The following is a 23,034-nucleotide window of genomic DNA, read 5'->3' as shown; positions in this document are numbered from 1 at the left end:
CACTTTGCAGACCAGGCTGGCCTCGAACTCAGAAATCCACCTGCCTCTGCCTCCCGAGTGCTGGGATTAAAGGCGTGCGCCACCACGCCCGGCCCTAGGGTTTTTTTTTAAGTAAAATCCTTCAAAAGTGTAATGAAGGCTACCAGTTGCTCAATAGAAATACCAAGTTGTGTCCTATGCACAAAAGCTCGCAAGTGTGAAAAGTTCTGTTAAGCAACAATTCCTGAAAACAGTATTTACCAATTAGTCTTTATTAGAATTTGCCACCTAAGAGTTCTCTTCAAAATTAAAAGGCAATGAACTTTAAGGCACCATAGAAGTCTCTGGAGAGTGACAGAACTGTTGTGAATACCTTAAGAGAGGACTCTTAAGAGTCTGCTTCTTATAATGCCAATTGATTCTCAGCACTATGGATTATTAGTCTGTATGTAAAGAAAGTCTGTTCTTAGACATATTTTGTGTCACAATTGGCACAAACTTAAGGTAAAAATAGACAACAATATGTGTATATAATGTAGACAAAAGGGTCTAAAATCAGCAGGAAGCCTAAATAGGTTCCAGGCAGTTCAAAAACTACATCCACTTGGTTCCCCCGAAGTGCCACCAATGCCATACATACAATCACTCAAAGTTAAGGAACAGTTTTTAACCTGGACTCTCAAAATGAAAACAAGACTTTCTCATGTCTTACTTTAAATAGGAGCACACAAGGTACAGTGTTTTGGCATGCGTTTTCACTGCCAGTGACATTAAAAGAGTCAGTTTAATACTTTAAGTATAACTCTGTTTTATTATATTAATAAATACATTTTTTGGTGTTAGTGTTTGAACTCAAGGCTAGCACGGCACCAGTGACCTATATCCTCCAGCCCACCAAATTACTTTGGAAGGTCATGCTTAGCTATGGGACAGTGAGCCTGGGGTCTGGCAATCTGATTTCCCTGATGTTCAACTAGCTCGAGCATCAACAAAGACCATGGTTGAATCTAGCAGGTGTCTTGCTACGGTTAAAGAGTGTTTCTGGGAACAATTGCCTAGGATGGTTGACTAATTTGTAAATAATATACCATTATCGCAGATACCTGAAAGAGAGAGCTGTGTTTGCTCTTGGTATCCAAGCAGACAGAGCAGATAAGCATGGCAGACTCAGAATTGTAATCATTAGCATTTTAAACTGACATGTGAAAAGTGAGAAAATAAGTCCTGTGAGTTGAACAGTATGGTAGCTTCCAAATCCTCACTCATGGATTGTGGTGCTCATCACTGAAAGATTTGTTATGTAGTGGAGACTGGAGAGGACCTGTGGGGTCACACAGACTAAAATAATTCACAAGTTCTTTCCAAAGAAGAAATCAGAAGAAACATCATGATCATTGTTTGATTAGATGATTGCTAAGAGTGAAGTAGGCACCAATAAGAAATAGGATATTTAACTTTTTCAGGGTTTTTTGGGATGTGGGGGTATGTAGTGTATACATATATGAGCAAGGTTGATAGCAGGTGTCTTCCTCAATCAGTCTCGACCTCGCCTTTTCAGACAGGATCTCTCATTAAACATGGAACCATGCTGATTCAGCTAGATTAGATGGCCACTGAGTCCCCAGGATCTTTCTGTGTCTGGCCCTAGTGGGCTGGGATCAACTGCTATGCTTTTCACATGGCTGCCTGAAGTCCTCATGCTTGTGCAGAGGCACATTAGTTACTGAGCTGTCTTCTCAGGCCCCTAGGGACGGATGTGGAATAAAAGCATAGGGAACACGTAATGCCTATTGCACAATACCTAGTGAGCTTGTCAACGTTTGAAAATAGTCAACTGACTGAATTATTGAGTCTCGTTATTGACTTTATGCATCTGTGACAGCAAAGTGGTTGAACTATCAATTGTGTGAAACAGATGTGATTTTGTATTTTTCTCACATTTAAATAATAAGAAAACTCAGAATGTGTTGGCATTGACTGGTCACCTAGTCAGATTCTCCATTCTTCTCTTCAGACTCAAACACATAAATACCACAGGCTGCTAAATGGGCATAGTCACTCACTCACAGAATGTTGTCTCTCCTGAGTGGCTCGAACATTACTGATATTATTCAGTAATGTCTCTTGTCCTAACACATATGACAAATGCAAAGTGTTCTGTTTCTGCTCAGTTTATTTTAATTGCAGGTGGAGGAAAATGCCTGTTTAACTGACACAAAGCCACATTGAACTTCTCCAGTCCAAGTCTTGCTTTGATTATTAAAATCATGCATTCCCATCTCGGTAAAGAGCTCTGTGATTATTCTGTTAGGCATCGTTAGCCTATGTTGCCAGCAGGATAATTTTGTGGTTCTTCCCTTCCATCATTGAAGTGCATCTACAGGAAATCAAAGTTTCTTTATAGTCACATGGATCTCTCAATATCTTAGAAAATTTAGACACCCAAACAATTAGCAACGGTTTTCCCACTCCTGAATATTTGGTGTGTGTTTGGTGTGAAGCCAGTCCTCTACTGCAAAACTAGTCCTCTGAACAGATGTATACTGTTCAGATTCCTACTCAAAATCTACTTAGACTAACCTCTTCAGGCTCAATCAGTTTAAATTCCATGCCTCGTCCAGTCCAGGCAATGAAATGAGAATTTGAAGGGTCATCCAGAAGAGCTACCAAAAACTGCCAGAGCTGGAGGGATCCTCGCCTCTGGTACGTGGGTCCTTCCCGGTACATTCCAGGCTCTTGCTTAATGTCTCCTACATTTAAAAAATAAATGATTATCAGCACGACTATGCCATCTATATAAAATTTACACCAAATCAATCATGAAAATGGCTAAACATAATCACTTCGTGGTGGTTGTAAACAGCACCGGTACATACAGATTTAAAATAATCACATGATTCAAAGCAAACCAACAATACATACAAACTTGTGGACAACATAACAATATGTATTCTCACTAATGCAAATGTACACCGGTAAGGAATACGTTCATAATCATCATTTGCTTCTAACAACCTAGTCTAACTGTCTATCCTTCCCTCGTGCCTTTACAAGCCATCATACCCAATCATGCTGGTTTGCTTCACTAACTGCTGTTTCTCTGGCTCTGACTAACACTAAGAGGAGAGTAATCAGCTTCAAGCTCTGGGCATTTTATTTGTATCACTTAATTTCTACAAGCTGTAATTTGCAAATACTTTATTGACCTCCATATGACCGACTACTGAATATCTCAGTGAGCATATTTCAAGGTAAATTTGGTAATATCATAAAGTCTTTGTGGCCTGTGCTTTATATGAATCAGGAAGCTCTCTCTTGTGGGAGTCAGCAGCAGCAGTGGCAGCATTCCACCTACTGCACCTTCCTCCAGAAGCCACTCTTTGTCACTTGGCAATAAATAAAACAACATTCCCGATGAACAAAACTTACGTGTGTTTTGCTCATTTAATTTTGTTTGCTGGTCTTTTTTTTAAAAAAGGCCAATTTTAGATGGTATATAACAACACATTCTGTAAAATAGATTTTTTTAGGCAAAGAAAAAAATGTGCCGCATTTACCTCCTATGGCATAGAAAAGCATCTAGCATGAGTACTGGCGTTAACACTGACTTTGCTGTACAACTGTCTTAGCACAAAGCAAAAGAAAACAAAACAGAGCCCTTGGTGTTCTGAGCACTGCTCATTTCCTTCCAACTCCAGCCATGCTTCTCAGAACTGTATGGGCCTGCCGGCACTGGAGACTGCCAAGCTAATGCCTACAGATCGCTCAGGGTTAGTGTGTGAATTTTTCTTCCTGGTTGAAGAAACAATTCAGGAAGGATATATTCACCTGCCTCTATTCATATTAAGTGTGGACTACAAAATAAATGTAAATCACAAGCTCTCTAAAAATTTCTTGTCGTTGTTAAGTAGAACTACACCTGTCACATGACCAGGAAAAAACCCCAATACTTTAAAAGGCACACAAACACACACATCAACATTCAGTCAATAGCCACTGACAAATGGTGATTTGCTTTTGTTCTTAACAAGGTGTCTGCATGTTCTGTTCATCTAAAGTCAGTTTTATTTATCTCAGACTTTTCCTTCTAGTACTTAACTTTTTTCATGGAGGCAAATATATATTAAACATATATATGTATAAGGTAAAGATAAATAACAGTGAAAGACAGGGAAGAAGGACAGCCAGCTCCATAGGCACTAGCATTCTGTTTTGCCATAGTTTTCAGATAGCCTCCCTCTTTGAATGCCCTTACTAAGTTTAAGATTATTTAAGATGCAAAACTCACAATAAATGAAAGGAAGAAAGGACAGTCCAGAAAGCAAGTTTTAAGCTCCATGTCCACAGAAAAAGCCACTTTTAAGAGTTGTGATGCTGTGCTGTTAGTGGCAGCTAACACAACTCACGCTGCTGAAACAGAAGTGTAAATATTGTAGAAGAAAACCAAAAAAAGGGATCCCCTTTGGGGTTTCAACTCCATGACCTTTAATAAATTGAGCCATCTTAAGGAAGGCTAAGGAAATAGATTTTCCTAAAACTCACCATCCTTCCCAAAAGCTACGAGAGCAGCAAGAAGCTTAGGAGCTAAGCCCTCAAGAACTAATTATGAGATTGAAGAGAAATCTGAGCATGCACTTTGCTGTTTAAATAATGACAATTAAAACCTCTGAGAGCGCCCAAGTCATTACAGCCTAGATCCCCAAAGTTTTTGCAATCAGCTAATCAGAGGGCCCCTGCTCATTTCCTGTTTGACAATCAAAGCAGGAACTATGGAGACCACTCCGAAGAACCACTAAATGAATTAACTGTTCACTTTTTCCCAAAGCTTCCTTGTAAATGTCAGCTTTTGCCACTATGCTTGTCAAGAAAAGAATACTCTATCTAGTTTGACGCTGTTTTCTTGTATCGGGGACCTATTCGTTGTACTAGCAAGAGATATTTAAAAGGTAATGAGTTCCTAAGTTCCTTTTAAGCAATTACAACATGTTACATTAGTAATGTACATCTTCGTTGGTGGGGTGTGGGGGCAAGCAATCAGTAGACTCAATGGGCTGTTATGTTGTTCCTGTGCTCCATAATGCATCTTTTCATGAACAATAAAAAGAAAGGGCCTGCATTAGTCATCGGTGCATCCACAGTAGCATGCTTTCTGTTCTGCTTTGTTAATTACAGGATCAGCTTTCAGTAAATCTCAAATAACAAGCTGCATGTGCTCCGCAGGGCAGTGGAAAGATGCCCTGCTCAGCACAGAGCACAGCAACAATGCTGGTCTTCTCTCCCAGCTCCAAAAAAAGGAACCTAAGAGGTCAGTAAGGGGAGGAGGAAGGATGAGAATATCCAATAACTGCACCAGCCCTGAGGGTGTGACAAATGGTGTGTATAAGAACCCCCTAAGTACAAATGTTAACTGCTTTCAGAAAAGGAAAGAGTGGTCTCCGCTCATAAAGTCAAATGTAAAGCGAGAGAAACCCACCATCGAACTTCTCCGGGACCACACAGGTGTCATCATAGAACTGCCTGGGACCCTTCTCAAACATGCAGCCTGTGGAAGGAAAACAGAATATGTATCATTAATGGGAGAATATGAAATTATGCTCAAAGATTCTTCAGCCACCACTCACACACACACACACACAAAATGTCTTGAAATGTAGTCTGTCACCTTCTAGCCATTTGATATTTGAGACATTAGTTTGGCTCTTTGCCTCCATCTTCCCATCTATCAAGTGGGGATAAGAGTGGTAGAGCTAGTGTGAGTACTGAATGATTTTCATGCACTCCAATTTAGAGGGGCGCCATAGCACAGTGATACAGAAACGTCAGAGATGTATAACTGCTGACCCTAAGCAGAGACCTCACAAAAATCCTGTCAAACCTATGCTTAATAATGCATCATTTTATTTCCTGGCTTCTTCTTTGTTTCATTATTCAAGAGAGGGACACCAAAGCCAATTTCTGGTGTTGTCCTTGTACTCTGAAACACATTTAGTCTACCGTTTATTTCATTACAGAAATATCTTGGAAAGCTAACATTATCATTTTGAAATATTTATTATACTGTCCACACACATACATGAGCATGCACATGTATGTGTGCACACAGTGTGTATACATGTGGGTGGGTGTGTGCTCGCATGCGTGTGCATGGATGTGTGCATGTGTTTGTGTTCATGGAAGTCACAAAATGGCCCTGAAGGTTGGAGGGCAACTTGTGGTTTCTCCTTCCACCATGTGAATTTGTGGATTGAATTAAATTTGCAAGGCTTGGTGTTAGGCAAATCCACCCATGAGGTCATTTCCTCAACTCCATCTCATCATTAGTAGGCAAGAGAGTAAGAGAGAGGATGTTATTGTTGTTTTGTTTTGTGCTATAACATAACTCACCTCATAGAAAAAAAGTAAAAATAAATTAATATCTTCTAGTAATGCTTTTTTCTCTCACATATATTTTATTCACCTAATTGTCACCTTTGCTTATAGGAAGAAATTTCATACAATTCAACCATAGCAAGGTTCTCTATGGTAGGTTTATAATATTAATAACATCAGCAAGAATAACCACACTGCATTGGTGCAAAGCTTTTCCTCTCAAGTATTTTAGATGTACTGTCTTTTGTTATCAGTTAAATGTCTATTAATATCATTCATATAAAATCATGAATACTAATTCTAACTGAAAAGGTATTATCTATGGCAATTTTATTGAAGAAACATGCACATAGTTCCAGGAATCCTTCAGTAGAGATAATTTCCAGATAATCATTTCTTGTCTCTTACGTTGCAGATGTCAAAGTCTATCAGAGCAGAGTATTCTATTGTGGTTACCTGGAATAAAAATTCTGTCTCTACACAGCTTATGTGAACCCATTCTTAATAATTGCTTTTCCAAAAGGTACAAAATTCAGGACAGTGAAAGGCAAAGTCACACTACCATGTTTTACTTCAAAGTATGACTTAGGCTTATAAGACCTTGACTCAATATTTCCCAAGATGCCTGTCGGTAGAGTGCGAAAAGGTGGGTAATCTGGAAGGAGCTGTTTCTAGTTGACAGACTGCAAGTTGCTGGCAGAACACAGCTATGGGTATGGACAAGACTCATGCTCACAGCAAAATGCAAGCTACTAAGATAGGAAGCACTATCTTTTCATCTTCCAACGATAGAGCAGGGTCTGTGCTTGCTTATGTCATCTTGCTGGGGACTGAGCCCCTGGCCTTGGGGACATTGGTCAAGCATTCTGCTGTTGCTCATCTTCTATCTCCCCAAACAATATTATTTTATATATAATATTTTAGGAACATAACTGCATTTTCCCAAAGCACATAATGAATGAGTAAGTAGACCCATATTTGGAATGTCTGATTACTTTTCATGTTATTTATAAGCAATCTTATAAAATGAACTTAACTTCTGTTCTGCTTGGATGAGCCAGGAAGCCTTCTTGCCTCATATAAATGGAGTGGCAGCTAGGCACTTCTGAAAGAGGAAACAAAATGTGTCATAGAAAGGCAGGTTAGAAGGGAAGAGCAGGTAAAATACACAGAACAGAGCAGAAACATCAAGAGCACCAATGATCAAGTCTGTCAGAACGTGGAAAACATTTTCAATGGGGCCTCCAAGAATGTAAAGCTAAATGGATCATAGGAGAGGCTAAATCTCTTCAATAAGCAAGTCAACACGGTTTTACCAACTCACCTTTGCTGAAGTTCAGCAATACCATATGGATGGCACACTAGAATGTTTAAGGGCAAGTGGAATGAATTTATATATCTCTCAGTATTTTCTCTATGCACAGTGCTAAATGGTTCAGACATGGGTGACTTCATGAATACTAGACAGAAATTACTAAGAAAGGACAGAATAATTAAATCTCATAAATTATCTTGATAATTTTGAACTGTTTTCCTCAGATAATAGCATGTCTGGCCTTTCATTTTTATTAAGAATATAGATCATGTTCAAAGCCTATGAAAGGACAGTACATAATAAGCAGGTTCACAATGCCTGTCCCAGGAAAGACTCTCCTACAAGGTCAAGAATTCTGGAAGTAAAAGCAAAGGGCTAACTGTGGACCTGGCTCAGGTGCTGACTCAGAACTGACCATGTTCAGTGCTTTTGACATAGAAAAATGAAATAAACACAGAGCAGGAGACAATGGATCAAACATCAAGTCCTTACAAACTACATAAATTTCCACAAACCTTTCTTTACTTGTATTGCTATAGAATAAAGGGTTGAGAGATGGTCCCTGGCATCTACTACAGCTCTCCAGTTCCTAGTGAAATGGAGGGATTCATTCTGAAACCAGAAGCAGATGTATGGCAGCCCCCAATAGAAAGGCCTCCCCATATTTTAGGAGTCTCTTCTTCTGAGCTCCAATCCCTAGGTTTTTGTACTTCATTTTAGAACACTTTCCTTAAAACTAATTCTTCAAAACAGAAAGGTTTAGGTGCCCTATCCTTGAATGTATTATGTTTAAGATCAAGCCAATTAGATCATCTGTATGCTTTAGTAGTTTTTTAGCAACATAAAAAAAAAAAAAACTAAAGGTGTGCCATAAGTGTACTATTTAATAAAAAATACTCCCACTTTCCCACTCTGTAATTAAAATACACCATTCTTAAGGATTGAATTTAAAAAGCTTTGTCCCTTCAGACTTATTTATCTACACACTCCTTGTAACAATGGCTAATCAGTATCTATTATTTGCCTTGGTTTTCCCCTTGGTCTAGAATTTTTCATTTTCAAAGTCAGTATTTTTTAGGGGGGGAGTCTGGTGACAAATGATAAATTTTTTTGTTCTAATGTCAACAAAAATATGAGGAATTTTTACCTTAAAAATATTTTAACCCATATGGTTTTAATCTAAAAGATCTTTCCAGTAAGCCACACTTCTAACATTTTAAAAAGTATGGATTTGGTAGTAACCACCTATAATCCTAGTATTCAGGAGGCTAAGGAAGAAAGATTGTGAAGTTGAGGCCAGTCTGAATTACACAGAGACTCCATTTCAGAAACAAAAGCAAGAGAACCAATTAGAGCCGAGGCGGTAAGAGGCTGGGCAGGTAGCTCCGTAGTAGAACCCTTTGCACAGCATGCACAAGTCCCTAGGTACAATCTCCAGCATCAAAAAAATACATACATACATACATACATACATACATACATACATATATACATACATACATAAAATGAAAGTACATAATAAATCTAGGTTACACGATGAAGATAGTGTGAAACTTAAACACACACACATTTTTCTATAACGTGGTTCATATAATTTATTACATAGAACATAATTCTGACTCTATGAAGGTAAAGTGCCTCTCTTCCTGATAGTATTGATAATTCACCGAATAGTTAGCAAGCCACTTTACCCCAACTTCAAACTAATGACCAAGCTTCACGTTAATTTTTAATGTTATTCTGATCTATTGCCAGGCAAAGGGTCCCTCAAAACAGCTGGGCCTGGGAAGGGACAGTGTTAATGATTGCAGGCAGTGCAACAGCTGCTCGGAGGCAAGCCTTTCGCTATACTGATGCCACCACGCCACAAAAATACTCTGACGGCTACACACCTGGGGTACGGCTGTAAAAAACAGCTGGCAGCTCTGGAGGAAGCTAGAGGAAAAGACAGAGGCTGAAGTCTATTCCATATTGGTGTAGCTAAAGATACACTTTTCCATCCCGAGGGGAAAAAAGGGGGCTAGGAGAACACTCAAACATTTCCGAGGAACCCAGAATTCAAGGTGGAAGGATACCCAGAGAATGTTCTAACATGGTGTAAAATTAGCGTAATCTGGGAAAACCAAACATGAACGTCAAAGATACTCTACGCACAGCTAGTCTAATCCTGCGGCTAGAAAGCAGATGCTGTCTCTGTTGCTTCTCTTCCACTGTAATGTTCTTCGAGAACTGTAGCTCTTCATCTCCATATTTTAAATAGGTATTTCTAAACTCTAAATTTATTTAAAAATCAGTAACACATAATAGGTCTGAGGCCAGGATCTTCATTACAGTTCTCCAAAGAACAACGTGTGATTTACATTTTTACAAGGATATGAGTGGTAATTTATGGAGAAAAGTGTGCTTTTCCAATTCTTACCATTTACTACATGAGAGCAAATAAAATTAACAACTAATATTTTAAAGGCAAGACCTTGGCTAGCATTTTAAAATCTACTCTGCCCTTAAAATGAATGCCATTTATATAGCCCAAAAAAACAGATTGTTTTTTTATTTTTTTCTTTTTAAATAAAGGACAGGGCTAGGAGGTTTATTCACATAGAATAACTAAAGTCATGTTATTCTAAAGTGATAACAGTTAATTTATGACTATCAGAGTGGGTCAGACTCTAATCAAATTGTAGAAACATTTCCAAAGTGATTATTCAATCAAATGACTAACATGGTTAATTAGGGGCCGTAAACATTGCTCTGAAGTTCATCAAAGTAATGACTTGCCCAGAAAAATTACTGCTAATTAAATTGCCTGCTGCTTTCATTTCTACCTTATCTAATAAAAAAAAAAGTACAACTGGTGCGATTTGGCATTACATTTGAACTTTTGCTAAACGTTCCACTAAGAACCAAACTGGCTAAGTGGTGACTTCAAAGGTAGACAATGGGTGACAGGGATGCAAGTGCCGCTGGGCAGAGCCTTCCACTTTACTTGTGGAAGAAAGTACAATGCAAGAGTAACAGTCAACTGTAGCACTGCCTCTGGAAACATGCTAGGATGGCGGGACATTTATACCATCTTCTCTGGTATCCTCTGGTTATAATTATAAGATGACAAGTACTACCCAGCGATTGCCAAGGACCACAATGTCACCTACTAGGTGCACATTCAAGTCTGAGGTCTCTCATTTCGTGGGAGGGTAGCTTTGTGTAGGTTGGTTAACAAACAGCTCTTTCCTCAACCTTCTTCTCTGTAAAATGGGAGTGCTACTGAGACTTTTCAAAGGGTTTTTAAGAGGAGCATATGGAGTAAGTTGTATGTAATACTGTCCCTTTGGTAAAGCTGCTCAGGTCAGTACTGTGTTGTCCAGCAGAGCTTTATATTGTTAGGCAAAGGGAGAAAGCAGCTCTTTTTAGTTTCTTGTACTGTACATGTATCTTGATATGAAGTGATACTTCATCTCAGCATACACAGACAGTAAGAATTTAGGATATAAATACATATTTTAATATCTTAATTTCCTGTTCTTAAGTCTCATGATTCACTAGTTGATTTGCTGGTTACTCGTGAAGTTACTCTGGAATAGTCTCTGTAAATGTATCTCTTAATCTATGGTATATAAAAATACATCGATTGAACAGGCATCACAAATTTGTGATTGAGCAGAGTTTCCATCAGACGTTTTAAATACTCAAGGATCTCTCTTTGAAATTCATTTTCCCCCAATATTAACCCTTGTCGTTTGTTCTTAAATAACACTGGCCTATAAAGTTTAAAAGTCAGTCTATAAATTGGATTATATAAATTGAATTTAGGACAAAGGATTTTTAGTGCTGTAAGAAACTCGTGGATCAAAGCATTCTAAAACACGATATTAGTGTTGACCAAATCAGCTCACAGAAATCACAACGTCTGTAATTTGTTACAGATGAGCTCTTGTGGTGATGAAAGCTGACCTAATATGCTGTAAAAATTCAAAGCAGCACAGTGGTGCTGGCAACTCCAGGCTTGGACGACTTGTATGGGTGGAGTCAAGAACAAAGAATGCTAACTCTCCAAACTGCACTGTTGGGTTAGGCTTCATGAAGAATCACTACGAAAGGTATCATACCTGAAGTGATACCATCTCTGGATACATGTGCAAGAAACTCTGAAAAGAGCTGCTTCTCCCTCTTTGTCTAACAATGTAAAGCTGAACTGGGAAATACAGTTTGGATCTGGGCAGCTTTAGCAAAGGTTTGACCACCAAGTACAGCTCTGAATTTGCACATGTCATATGCCAGGCACTCCTTTGATTTGCATAGTTGATGCTCAGTTGTACAAAATGAAAATTACCCTTTGGCTATCATTTGTCTAAGCCTCCAAAAGGTACACCAGGCTCAGACAGGAAAGATTTGTCATGCTCATCTAGGGCATTTTTAGTGGTGGCTGAAACTGCTTTGCTTTCAAATAGTGAGTAAAAGTGGGATTAGCTCATATAGCAAACTGAACAAGGAGGTAGGAAAAGCAGTTTCCTTCATTTGATGCTCCTGCTTAGGCTCCTGCAGTAATAATCAACGCACAACTTAATTAAGCTTTCCAATGTCTTAAGGTAAAAGACAAACCCCACTAAAGGAGGAGTAGCGCAAGACTGTGCCTTTGCTTTCATTTAAATTAGGATGCAAAAATTGCCTGACTGTACATTTTAACTCCTTGTAGGGGTGAAATGACTAAGCAAAGGCGGCATGAAACTATTCGTTTATTCACTTTTAAAATAGGGTCATATCCTGTCCTGTTAACTGACCCTGCCTAGTCCTGGGGTCACACCCATAATGGGAGAAATTTTAAAATGATAAATATACAGAGCCAAAATGATGTATTCTATGCATTTGAAGTATTATATACTTTTTAAGATGTGTTTGTGTGTGAGTGTGTGTGTGTGTGTATGTGTGTCCGTCCGTCCGTCCTCATCAATGCAAACCTGGAAGATTTAACCATTCTTTGTTAGTATTATTAATCAACAAATTTCTGAAAATATCTCTATTAAGTCCTGAGGTAGCTGAGGATCTATATGATAGATACATAGTAGAGTGCTTGCCTGGCATGCAGGAAGTATTTGGTTCAAGTCCAAGCACTAAAGAGAAAAATATCGTGACATGAGCTATATTAACAACTTATGACACCAATTAAAACTTTATTCTTCAATGTTTTCATCTCCTTCAGTTCTTTAACTGTTTCTTCCCTGGTTTGGGCTTCTTTCTTCCAACTTTCTATTAATATCACATATTAGGTTGAAAAAAATCAAAGGATGTCCAGGGCATAAGTAACACAAGCTTCATAATGATAGGTATAAATGCAAATACAGAAGCACTCATGTTACCCTTTAACTCTGCTTTTGCATTCAGTGCATGAATGAACTTGATATAGTTAGTCAAGAAAACTACATGTTAGAGTTTCCTAAAAGTCATAGTCATGAAAAAGATGTTTTTGCACCAATAATGTATTCTATATTGAAGAAATCTGCAAGTTATTAAGTCTAAAATAAGTTCCAGCAGAAGTATGTCTAGACTCGCATGAGAAAGAAGACAAACAAGGAACTGAAGAATGAAGTTTTATGCACCTCCTGGTTTTCAGTCTCAAAGGTCTAAGCAGGACAGACTAAAGAGGTGGCAGAAGGGCTGGAGAGTTGTGTCAAAGGCAGTGATTTCGGAAATTATTTTATTCATGCAGACAACTTAAGTTCTATTCTCAGCATGCACTTGGTGGCTCACAACTATCCGTAATTCCAATGTCAGGGTATCTGATCCCCTTTCTTGACCTACCTGACTATAAGGCAGACACGTGGTACACAGGCATTTATGAAAGTAAAACACTCATAAACATAAAATAAAATAAATGCATCTTACAAAAGAAAGTACTGGAAGAAAAGAAAGATATGGCTTAAGTTTTAAGAAGGAAGTGATAAGTTCAGTATTGCTTCATTCACGCTTAGGATAACTTTATTTCAGCAAACTATGAAGGCAAATAAACTAAGTCAACACTGACAGACTCTTCTCTAAAATGAGGCAGGGAACTATAAACATTCCTAACCACCATACTCTTGGCAAAACCAAGGACAGAGGAAGGAGCATTGCAATGAAGAGAATTCAATGTTTCTGAGACACAATGGCAGCGTAGTGGCACACAGTGGCATATGACTTTCCCTCTGAAACTACAAATATTTCTCATAAGCTTCTGAGCTATTTTTGAATAGTATCACATACAAAACATAAGCAGGTCTAAACAGCTTATGAACATTCTAAACCCAGAATTTTGCAAGTTTTACAGGGTTGTGATTTTATTAAGATAGTCAAAAATAAGGTTAAAGTATCAGAAGACAGGAGCAGTATTGTGATTTTGGGTATTTACTCAATAATGCCGTAGTGTGGCAGTTAACACATAGTTTGGCAGTTAAAAGTAAATATGAGAACCAAGGCCATTGTCTGACTCAAGGATTCACAACAATAGTCTGCAATGAAGAATTTGATACTGAGTACCCAGTTGGTCCTGATTTGTTTCCCATTGGACGCTGGATGATTTGAAAGGAGAGTATGGGAGGTAGAGTCTTTCCTCTTGGTTTCATCTTTCCTGGGATTCCTACCATATTGGGATAATTTGTTCTGCTTGCTTCTAATAAAAATGGAACAAGTAACAGATTTTAGCTTGAACTAGGTCAGACACAGCATACTGGATTCATATATGATGGCTTTAGTAGAATATCTCTTATACTTCATGTTATCCTCTAGCCTGAGGTATGAGTTTATGGCACTTTGTTGATGGACTTTGAAGAAATCTACAGAAATCATGATAAAAATCATCCCACTGAGTATCCTTCATTGGTGCCAGGTCTGCTAATCTATGCTGGACACTATGTTAGGCACTGCTTAAACATGACAATATTTCATCTCTACAAATACACTAGGGCCCCTTTGCAAATAAGTAAATTGGGAGGCAAAAGAAATTGCAAAGCTTGCTCCATATGATACAAATGGTCAACAGATATCAGGCCCAGGAGTTGGTGTTTTCAAATGTCACACCAACTGAATGATTTTACAATTAATGCTGAACATAACTAAAAAGCAGATCACATTAATACAGCAATAAGTTCTTAAGGCTCACACAGAAAGAGGAGTGAAAATCAACTTAGAGATCTATTAAATAATCACAACCCTAGCACTGCTCATTTGGCAACTTTATTTTGTTTTTTTTGAGTATTTTCCCATTCATTTGGATTATCTGTCCTTAAGAAAGTTACCAACAACTATTAACAGCAATTAAATAAAAACACAATGAAAACAATAACTATCTCTTTAACCCAATACAATTTAAAAAAAAAACTTATTTCAAGTTATGAAACCCATTCCACCACTTACCTAGCTAAATCATTTGAGTATGGAAATAATTGAGGTCCAAAACATTTCATAAGAATATTTAAAATCCAAAAGCCTACACTCAAATGAGTGCACACAGACACAGGAACGCACAGGTGTGGGCATTTTACGCACACACACACACACACACACACCATTTTGAAAAGAAGGTAATCTTTTGGCTCTTTTGTTCACATTCACTAAACACATACATTCAAACCCAGTGGTCTTTAAACTGTTTCATTTAATTTCAAATCTCAGCTCCTCTTATAAAAACAGTTGATGTTCATTTCAGCCACTGGTGGTAAGCAACGTAAGCCTAAGTGTCCTGGTTGTTCTGTTTGAAAAGAAAGCATAAATTACACACTACAAAAGTGTACTCCACCCTGTCAAGTTCCCCTTTCCAAACTAGCCCAGCTAAGGAGCATGTCATCCCTCCCTTCCCCCTTTCCTGCCTGTAAAATCCAAGTTAGACAAACACAGTGGGGCTGAGATGACATATTTGAATGGAATTCAGACCCACCAGTTCCTGTTTATGTTTCTGATTTGAGAATGTTGTCTTCCCATTCACCATACATTAGGAACTCTGGAAGGCCATAAATGGTGTCAGGTTACACACAAGCAGGACCAGTGAACATTAATCATTACTTCCAGTCAACTGGCAAAAGCAGCAGCTGATGGAACACTACACCCTCCAGCTCTTTATAAATGACATTCCAGAGAGCCAGGCTTTGTGCATGTGTGTGTGTGTTTCCTTTCAGTCTCCATTTTATGAATGAAACTCCAGGCTCTATGGAGTCCATTCATGGAAAAGAAATGCTTACAAGGCTCTGCCCCTAGGGATCAATCAGTCATGGGTAAAACTGATATGATTGGTTTAAGACAGCCTTCAGCCTTCCATTACTGACTTAAAATGCAGTCCCTGTCCATTTGACCTGTGTTAATGCATGAAGAGTAAATCCAGACTGTAGTCTCAATTCTCAAATCAAATCACTCGCCAAGGCCACTTACAGTAACTGTAGATTTAGAGTATATTGAAGCATTTCTTAGAAAAACTGAGAGCATAGACCAGGATCGTGGTTTGGGAGAGTTACTACTTTAACCAGAATCAAATGAGAAAAAGCCACACAACCCACATTGGGCCATTAAAAGCTAAGTCAAACTGTGAGGCTAATCCGTGACAACTATTATAATAATGAGATCAATTAGGTAAAGACCACTGTCACTTTTCACAATGGAAGCACCTGAAACATCATCCTACTTGTTGACAAACCCCTGGTTGAGTAAAAGAAAACTATCATTGGAGGCTAGAGCAACAAATAGAAAGTTAACATCTTCCAAAAAAGAAAAAAATACAATAGTTCCTTCTTTAACATTCCCAATCCATTTCTTTCAGCAACAATATTAAAAGTTGGGAAAGAGCGAAAGGAAAGCTGAAAGGAATGTGGCCTTGAATAATGAAGCTTTATAAAGAGCAGAGCTGAGCCTTTGGGAATGTCACATCTCAGGTACAAAAATCCAGAGTTTATAGAACCATAATCAGTGTTGCACTGGAAATGACCAAAAATAGAAATGTCCAAAATGATCTACTCTAAGCAATCTTGAAGATGAATTGAAAAGGTCCAGTTCTAACCTAAGCACTGTGACATGGGTATTGCCAGCCATCTGGACGAGGAAAGAAAGCAATCTGTCTCTTGGTTACTTGAACCTGCATAGGAACGTATTTGTAATCAACAGGCCCTGTGTTCACACCGGAGTAAATCACTAGGGAAGCTTTGTCATGACTGGAGAGGGCAGAGGCAGCCAGAATCAGGACAGTCTGTGTTAAATCCCTTCTTACTATAGCATTGAGACAGTTCAGTATTTAACTAACAGCCTCTGATATCAGGCAAACCAAGTGACAGAAAACAAGACTGCAGTCTTATCTTAGAGGCTCAAGATTATAATTGAAGAAGCTACATGGGATGAAGATAACCCTCGGTATGGGACATTATTAATGAATAAGTATACACCATTTTAAGTCTTTTTTTTTTTAAGTTGGGTTTTTGTTTGTTTGTTTTAAAGACATGTTCTCACTCTGTAACCCTGTTGGCCGGAGGCTCTCTTTGTAGACCCAACTGGCCTCAAACTCTCTTCTGCTTGCCTTTGCCTCTAGGTACTGTGCCACCAGACCCAACATTATTTCATATTTTTAAGAATTTAATGTACAGCATAACCTCCATGAGTCAATACATTTAAAACACAAAACAGTTTATGAAATGTAGCCTAACAGCTATTGGGAGATTGATATATCCAAGTTGATTTGTGATTTGGCTCCAGTACTTAAACTGAAATGTGAACAACCTTCTAAGGTTAACTTCATGAGGCACAAGAGCATTATGCTCTCTGTAGGAGCTATAATTCACATTTTGAATTGGGCTCACATTCAGGGTTGGAGATAAATGGTTGGGTTCTGTGATGCTGACCAGTGGCTGTGATGAACTTCATTTCCTTGTCAGTCACATGAGCACAAAGATATGCAAGCTATAACACTGTGTTACTATTAAGGTATACTGCTCTATAAATTAAGCGTATTAAGCACGTTTTTTGTCTTATATTTTCTTTCTAAATGTGTTGAGAAGTATATTTTCATCATTCGTGAAGGAACCTCCCTAATTTTTTTTAAAGAGACAAAAAGTTCTAGATATTGTGCTTCTTCCTATTTTAGGTGTTCCATTCTATAGGAAATGAACAGCAATAATTGTGTAGCTGATCAGGGAAGGTGTACATTAGAAAGGATGCATTGACTCTCATGGCACAAAAACACACCGTGCCTGTTTGGTCACTGAACTCTCTAAATAAAACCCCAATTCTGATTTGATTTTTAAAAAATGACTAAAATGGTTCCTTCAGTAAAAAAAAAAATTGCTGAATTTCCAATAGTATAAGTATATACTTCTCTTTCTGTAAGCAAAAGTGTGTATGTTATGGTTGGAGCACACATGTTGCCCTAATGGGCTCCAGTAATGAAGAATTGGTCTCCTGCTGTGAGTGCTATTTGGGAGGTGGTAGAAAGTAGGAATTGGAGGAAGTCTCAGTTACATCTCGGTCTCCCAGGAGAAACTTTTAAGATTATATCTGGTCTCCAGCCACCCCCTTCCCATCTCTTTGTGGAGATTGTGGGCCATGAGCAGCCTAGCCTCTCTTACACATTCCCACTCCAGTGATGTTGTGTTTCACCCTACACCAAGAATCAACACTGCCAAGGACTATGGACTGACATCTCTGAAAGCCTGATCCAAAATAAATAAATTCTTCCTCCTCTCCAGGTGTTTGTGTTAGGCTTGCTGTCACTGATGACAGAGTTCTGGGATATTGTTAAAGGGCAAAGTAACAATGAGGTTATTCATACTCTGAAGACACACTAAGTGTAGTTCTAACCTTCTTAATTTTATTATTTTTTTCTTTAGTGTTTTACAAGTTTAGTCAATGGATTAGGTTGCTGACAAACTATCTCCAAACACATAAAGGCCACCCTGAGTCTATTAAGACACAAATAGCCACACTGTTCTTAGTGCCTTACCCTATGATTTTTTTTTTTTTTTTTTTTGGCCATATAAGCTTCAATTTAAAATCATGCTCTTAACCTTTCAGGTGGAAGCCCAAGTTATACTCACAGAGTTAAGGCGCACTTCACTGCTGTCCATCTAAATGTTTAGGATGACAAGTCACCAACACAACAAAACACAGAACAGTACTCGGGACATAAGCACCCTCTCCTAGCCCCATTTCTTAATGTGAAGAGGGTTCACAACTCTTTGTTGAAGTGTCTGCCAAGGCCCATGAGAATAGTAAACATATACTTCAATTCTTTTCCCACCTCTCTGCCTACAGGTCATATTTTTACTAGCTAATGACAGAAAACAAGTTGATACAACCATATTTGGGGGACATGAGAGAAGTTGCTGAGGTGAAGAATGGATGGGTTTGCAGTGAATCAAAAGAGGGACATGCTAGTCCTCCAAGGGCTTCCTGACACCTGTTTCAGACACTGCAGAACCCCACACGCTGGCTCGTATGAAAATGAACACAGCTGACAGAAGTCTCAAGTCTTCTGTTCCAGATCAACTGTAGGTTCTGCATACCAGGATATTAAAATGAAAGATTGAAGTCTGGTAAGAGGGCTCAGATAAAATCAAGTTGCATACAAAGGACTTGTAGCTAGTGGGCTATTCATTTGCTTGTCTTTCTTCTAATTATTATTGAGCCTTTGACAGAAGCACTTTACAAAGAGGTGGTAAATTTTGATAAACTCATGGTTTTTTTTTTCAAGACTTATTTGTTTTTATTTTATGTGTATGAGAATTTGCCTACACATATGTATGTTCACCATCAGTGTATCTGATGTCAATGGAGGTCAGAAAACAACTTTGGATCCCCTAGAACTGGAGTTACAGGCAATTGTGAACTGTAGTATAGAGGCTAGGAAGCAAATCCATATCCTTTGCAGGAGCAATGGACACTCTCAACAGACGAGCCATCTTTCCAGCCCTGATATTCTTAATTCTTAAAGATGTTTGAGATGCTAGGCAAGGTGACACTTGCCTTTAATCCCAGCATTCTGGAGGCAGATATCTGTGAATTCATCAAATTCACGTAGTGAATCCCAAATAAGGTAGGACTGCATAGTGAGGCCCCATCTCAAAAGGGAAAAAGAAAATTGGCGATAAATTTGTTAGAAAAAAAAGTAAGAGAAAAGATATGATAGTAAAACTTAATCTTAAAACTTAACCTTTTATGGGATTTAAGGTCTTATAATTTGCTACCTTCAAGCAGTGAGCATCTAAAACGTGAGTAGAGTTTGACCCCTCGCCCGGGTGATTTCCTAAACTAGGGAAACATAGCCTCTAAATCTGAAAACAGGAGGTGCTTTTCTAGCCCATGGATCTCAGCTAGTCTTCAGCCATATAGAAGCCCTTCATCCAGATTAAGGTAAATATTTCCCTCACTTAAAATGCAAAAATCTGTAACACACTCCCCTTTGTTCTGAACAAATACAATGAAAACCATGAACTTAGCAATAAGCTTATGGAGGTAGATAGATAATATGATAGATAGGTATAGATAGATAGATAGATAGAGAGAGAGAGAGAGAGAGATAGCACTGCAGAGGCTGAGGAGGATGACTTGTGACAAATTCACGGCTACCTTGGTCAATACTGTGAGACTCAGGCCAACTGTGGTTTACATAGCAAGACGGTCTCAAAGGCAGAAAGGTAAGATGAATAATAAACTCCCTACCTCACTGACATTCTAACCTGACATAGATAGTTAGAACAATGGACAAACACGTTTATGAAAGTGGAAGGCTGCACAGAGGAACTCTGTTATACATTCTACACGAAGCATTCCACACATCCTGACTCTGTATGGTTTCTTGTCCAAAGAGCGCTGTATATACATTTAATTTTAGAAGGCAACTAATCAACAACTAAGAACCTGTGTGGTGCTTCACACAGCACTGTCTGGCTAATGAAGAGAAACAAATCAACAGAGTAGACGTACTGCCTTAACTTTCCACCATGGTGCCATGATGTAACTATTCCACACTGTATGGCCTAATAAATTAGCTCCTTGAATATCTAGTTCTTTTCTCTTCTCCGTCTGATCCAACTTTTCCCCCCTCTTTCCTTCCTTGAATAAAGATTTCTACTCTAATAACATAATATTTTGAATTTTTTATCTTAAATATTCGGCAGTTAAAATTGCGTTCCTGTAATTATAATTATAACTAATAGACCTACCATTTCCCATGTCATAATTAATGTCAGGTTTTATTAGAGCACAATCATGCTGTCTTTTCTCTTTGAAGACATCTTTTATTGTCACAACATTTATAGTACATTGAATTAAGCAATAAAGTATCCCAGAATCCCTCTGAAGCGATAACTTTAGATCACAGATTCTAGATCAACTCACACAGAAAACACATTTTTTTAATATTGTTTAAAAATCGCACATAAAGAATGTCTTAAAGGTTCAAAACCAATAAGAAAAAGAGAGTGGTGATTCAATGATAAATACATTAGAGTTCCTAAAAGGTTATTTAATGTGCTCTCAGGAAAGATGAATGAGATAATGACAAACAAAATACCCAGAGATCATCCTTGTTGGTCACAGTATGTGATACATACAAAGGACCAATTGCATAGCAGCAAGATGTATTTTGACATCCACAGATTAATGAATGATTCTCTTCTAAATCATATCGCAAAGCTCTTCCTTATAAATCACACCCAAAAGTTCAACCTTGGCCATTTAACTATTCAAATACAGCTGAATTCTAGAGCCAAAATTGAGATTAGAATTTAAAAGTAATGTATAACTTTGCCGTTTTAAAATACAATTATGGAGGGCATAGCATAAAATCAATATCTCTCAAATGTTAAGTAGTATTTTACAAGCCAGTTGAAGACACATGGTACACTTTGAAGAGAGAAGGCAGCTACACTTTTCAGATAGCATGCTGGATGATTACCTTAAAAAGGTGGCAAAAGGTGAGCTTTTGAGGCACACACACAGTGGCTGACGCTAACATCCACACTGTGTTTGACCCATAAGAGATTCAGCTACGTCTTACAAACCCACCCCTTAAATGTTTGCCTGATTGGATATCTTAAATCTCTTCCTGCTTGGCTCACAAAATATAAATGCTTAATTCCACGCTACACATACATGTGTTTGAGATATACACATGAGAAGATACATGTGGAATAAATTAGAGAATCACAAAAAGATTCAATGTTACTCCTCTAGTATATATTTAAAAACAGCAAAATAGAAAAATTGCAACATATTATACAAATCTCACTGACGGACTATTTATACTAACTTAGATCATTTCCACCTGTGGTTTCTTTAAATTGTTGATTAGCTAATTAAACTTTACTGTCGCAAACTAACAATAGCTAGAGATAAGCAGGGCAGCAGTTAACAGAATTTGGAATTCACACTGAAATGTGTTTTTTACCTACAGTGGAACCAAACATTGGATTTCTAGACACTTAATTATGGAAACCCAAGGGCAGATATTAAAAGGCTCTAAACTCACATCACTAAGAAGAATTTTAAGAAAGATCCCAAGGTGCACAACCTCAGTTAGTTTTCTAAACTGCAAAGGACCTAAAAAATAGATATTTGTTTTTTGGTTTTTTTTTTTTTGATTCTTTGAGAACATATTTTGCAAACAACACAGAAGTCCTGCTCAAATATAGCTTTTAATAAAACCTCTTAAAAATTAACCCTAGAAATGGTTAGAACCAGTGTTTCTGCAGAGACAGGCTTACCTGTTTTCGTAGCCCTTGACCCAATGTTCCCCCAAGACTTAGCAAGGCCTAACATACAAACTTAAGGATCGTTGCTTCTGCCTTTTCCCTCTAGCCCTGGCTGGAGGCACAAACAGATGTTCTGCCCTCAAGAAACCATGTCTGAGCAGAATCTACCCCAAGCCCAGGAACGTCAGTTGGACAGGAAATTCAGGGCTGCTGAGAAATTACTCTGTTTTCGTGCTTTTTCAAGTATGCTTTAGAGTCACCAACGCCCTTAGTCCTTTCCCCCCTTCCTATCCTGTGAGGATGGCGACTGAGGGAGAGCCTTTAAATCACAGAGACCCCTGTGCTGAACTCTAAGAGACCTTCACAATAAAACAGATTGTTTTATTCAATAAAACCTGGAAGCAGCTTTCTGTCCCCTAAGCAGAACTCAGCAGTTATTACAATAGGTCTTTCATAAAGGATGTCCATTCACTTACATCCAGATGGAAGAAAATTGGACTACTCCCAAGTATCTCCACATCTAAAACCAGCTATGGACCTAGCTACAATGTTAGTAATAAAACTTTACAGGTGGGTGGTGCCCTCCTTACAAAAATTACCCATTACTTCACACGTCTTTGAAAATACCTAGAAGTGTAAAAAACGTATGTCCCAATTTCACAGAAAAACTCAATA

The 23,034-nt window shown here is 38.2% G+C and overlaps 1 protein-coding gene across 4 annotated transcripts in view; it reads right to left on the bottom strand.

Annotated features, from left to right (window-relative positions):
• Etv1 (ETS variant 1) overlaps positions 1–23,034 on the bottom strand; it is an 87,537-nt gene that overhangs the window by 7,535 nt on the left and 56,968 nt on the right. For all 4 annotated transcript variants that reach the window (XM_029484741.1, XM_029484740.1, XM_029484739.1 and 1 more), the window contains 3 exons: positions 7,385–7,453; positions 5,453–5,521; positions 2,560–2,729 (listed from right to left, as the gene is read on the bottom strand). In XM_029484741.1, the coding sequence (XP_029340601.1) occupies positions 2,560–2,729; positions 5,453–5,521; positions 7,385–7,453 (308 nt within the window). The remainder of the gene's footprint in view (positions 1–2,559; positions 2,730–5,452; positions 5,522–7,384; positions 7,454–23,034) is intronic.

The sequence above is a fragment of the Mus caroli genome, chromosome 12 (genome assembly GCF_900094665.2).
Source record: "Mus caroli chromosome 12, CAROLI_EIJ_v1.1, whole genome shotgun sequence".
NCBI lineage: Eukaryota > Metazoa > Chordata > Mammalia > Rodentia > Muridae > Mus > Mus caroli.
The sequence above is the reverse complement of the archived record's forward strand: the minus strand, read 5'-3'. Positions and strand labels throughout refer to the sequence as shown.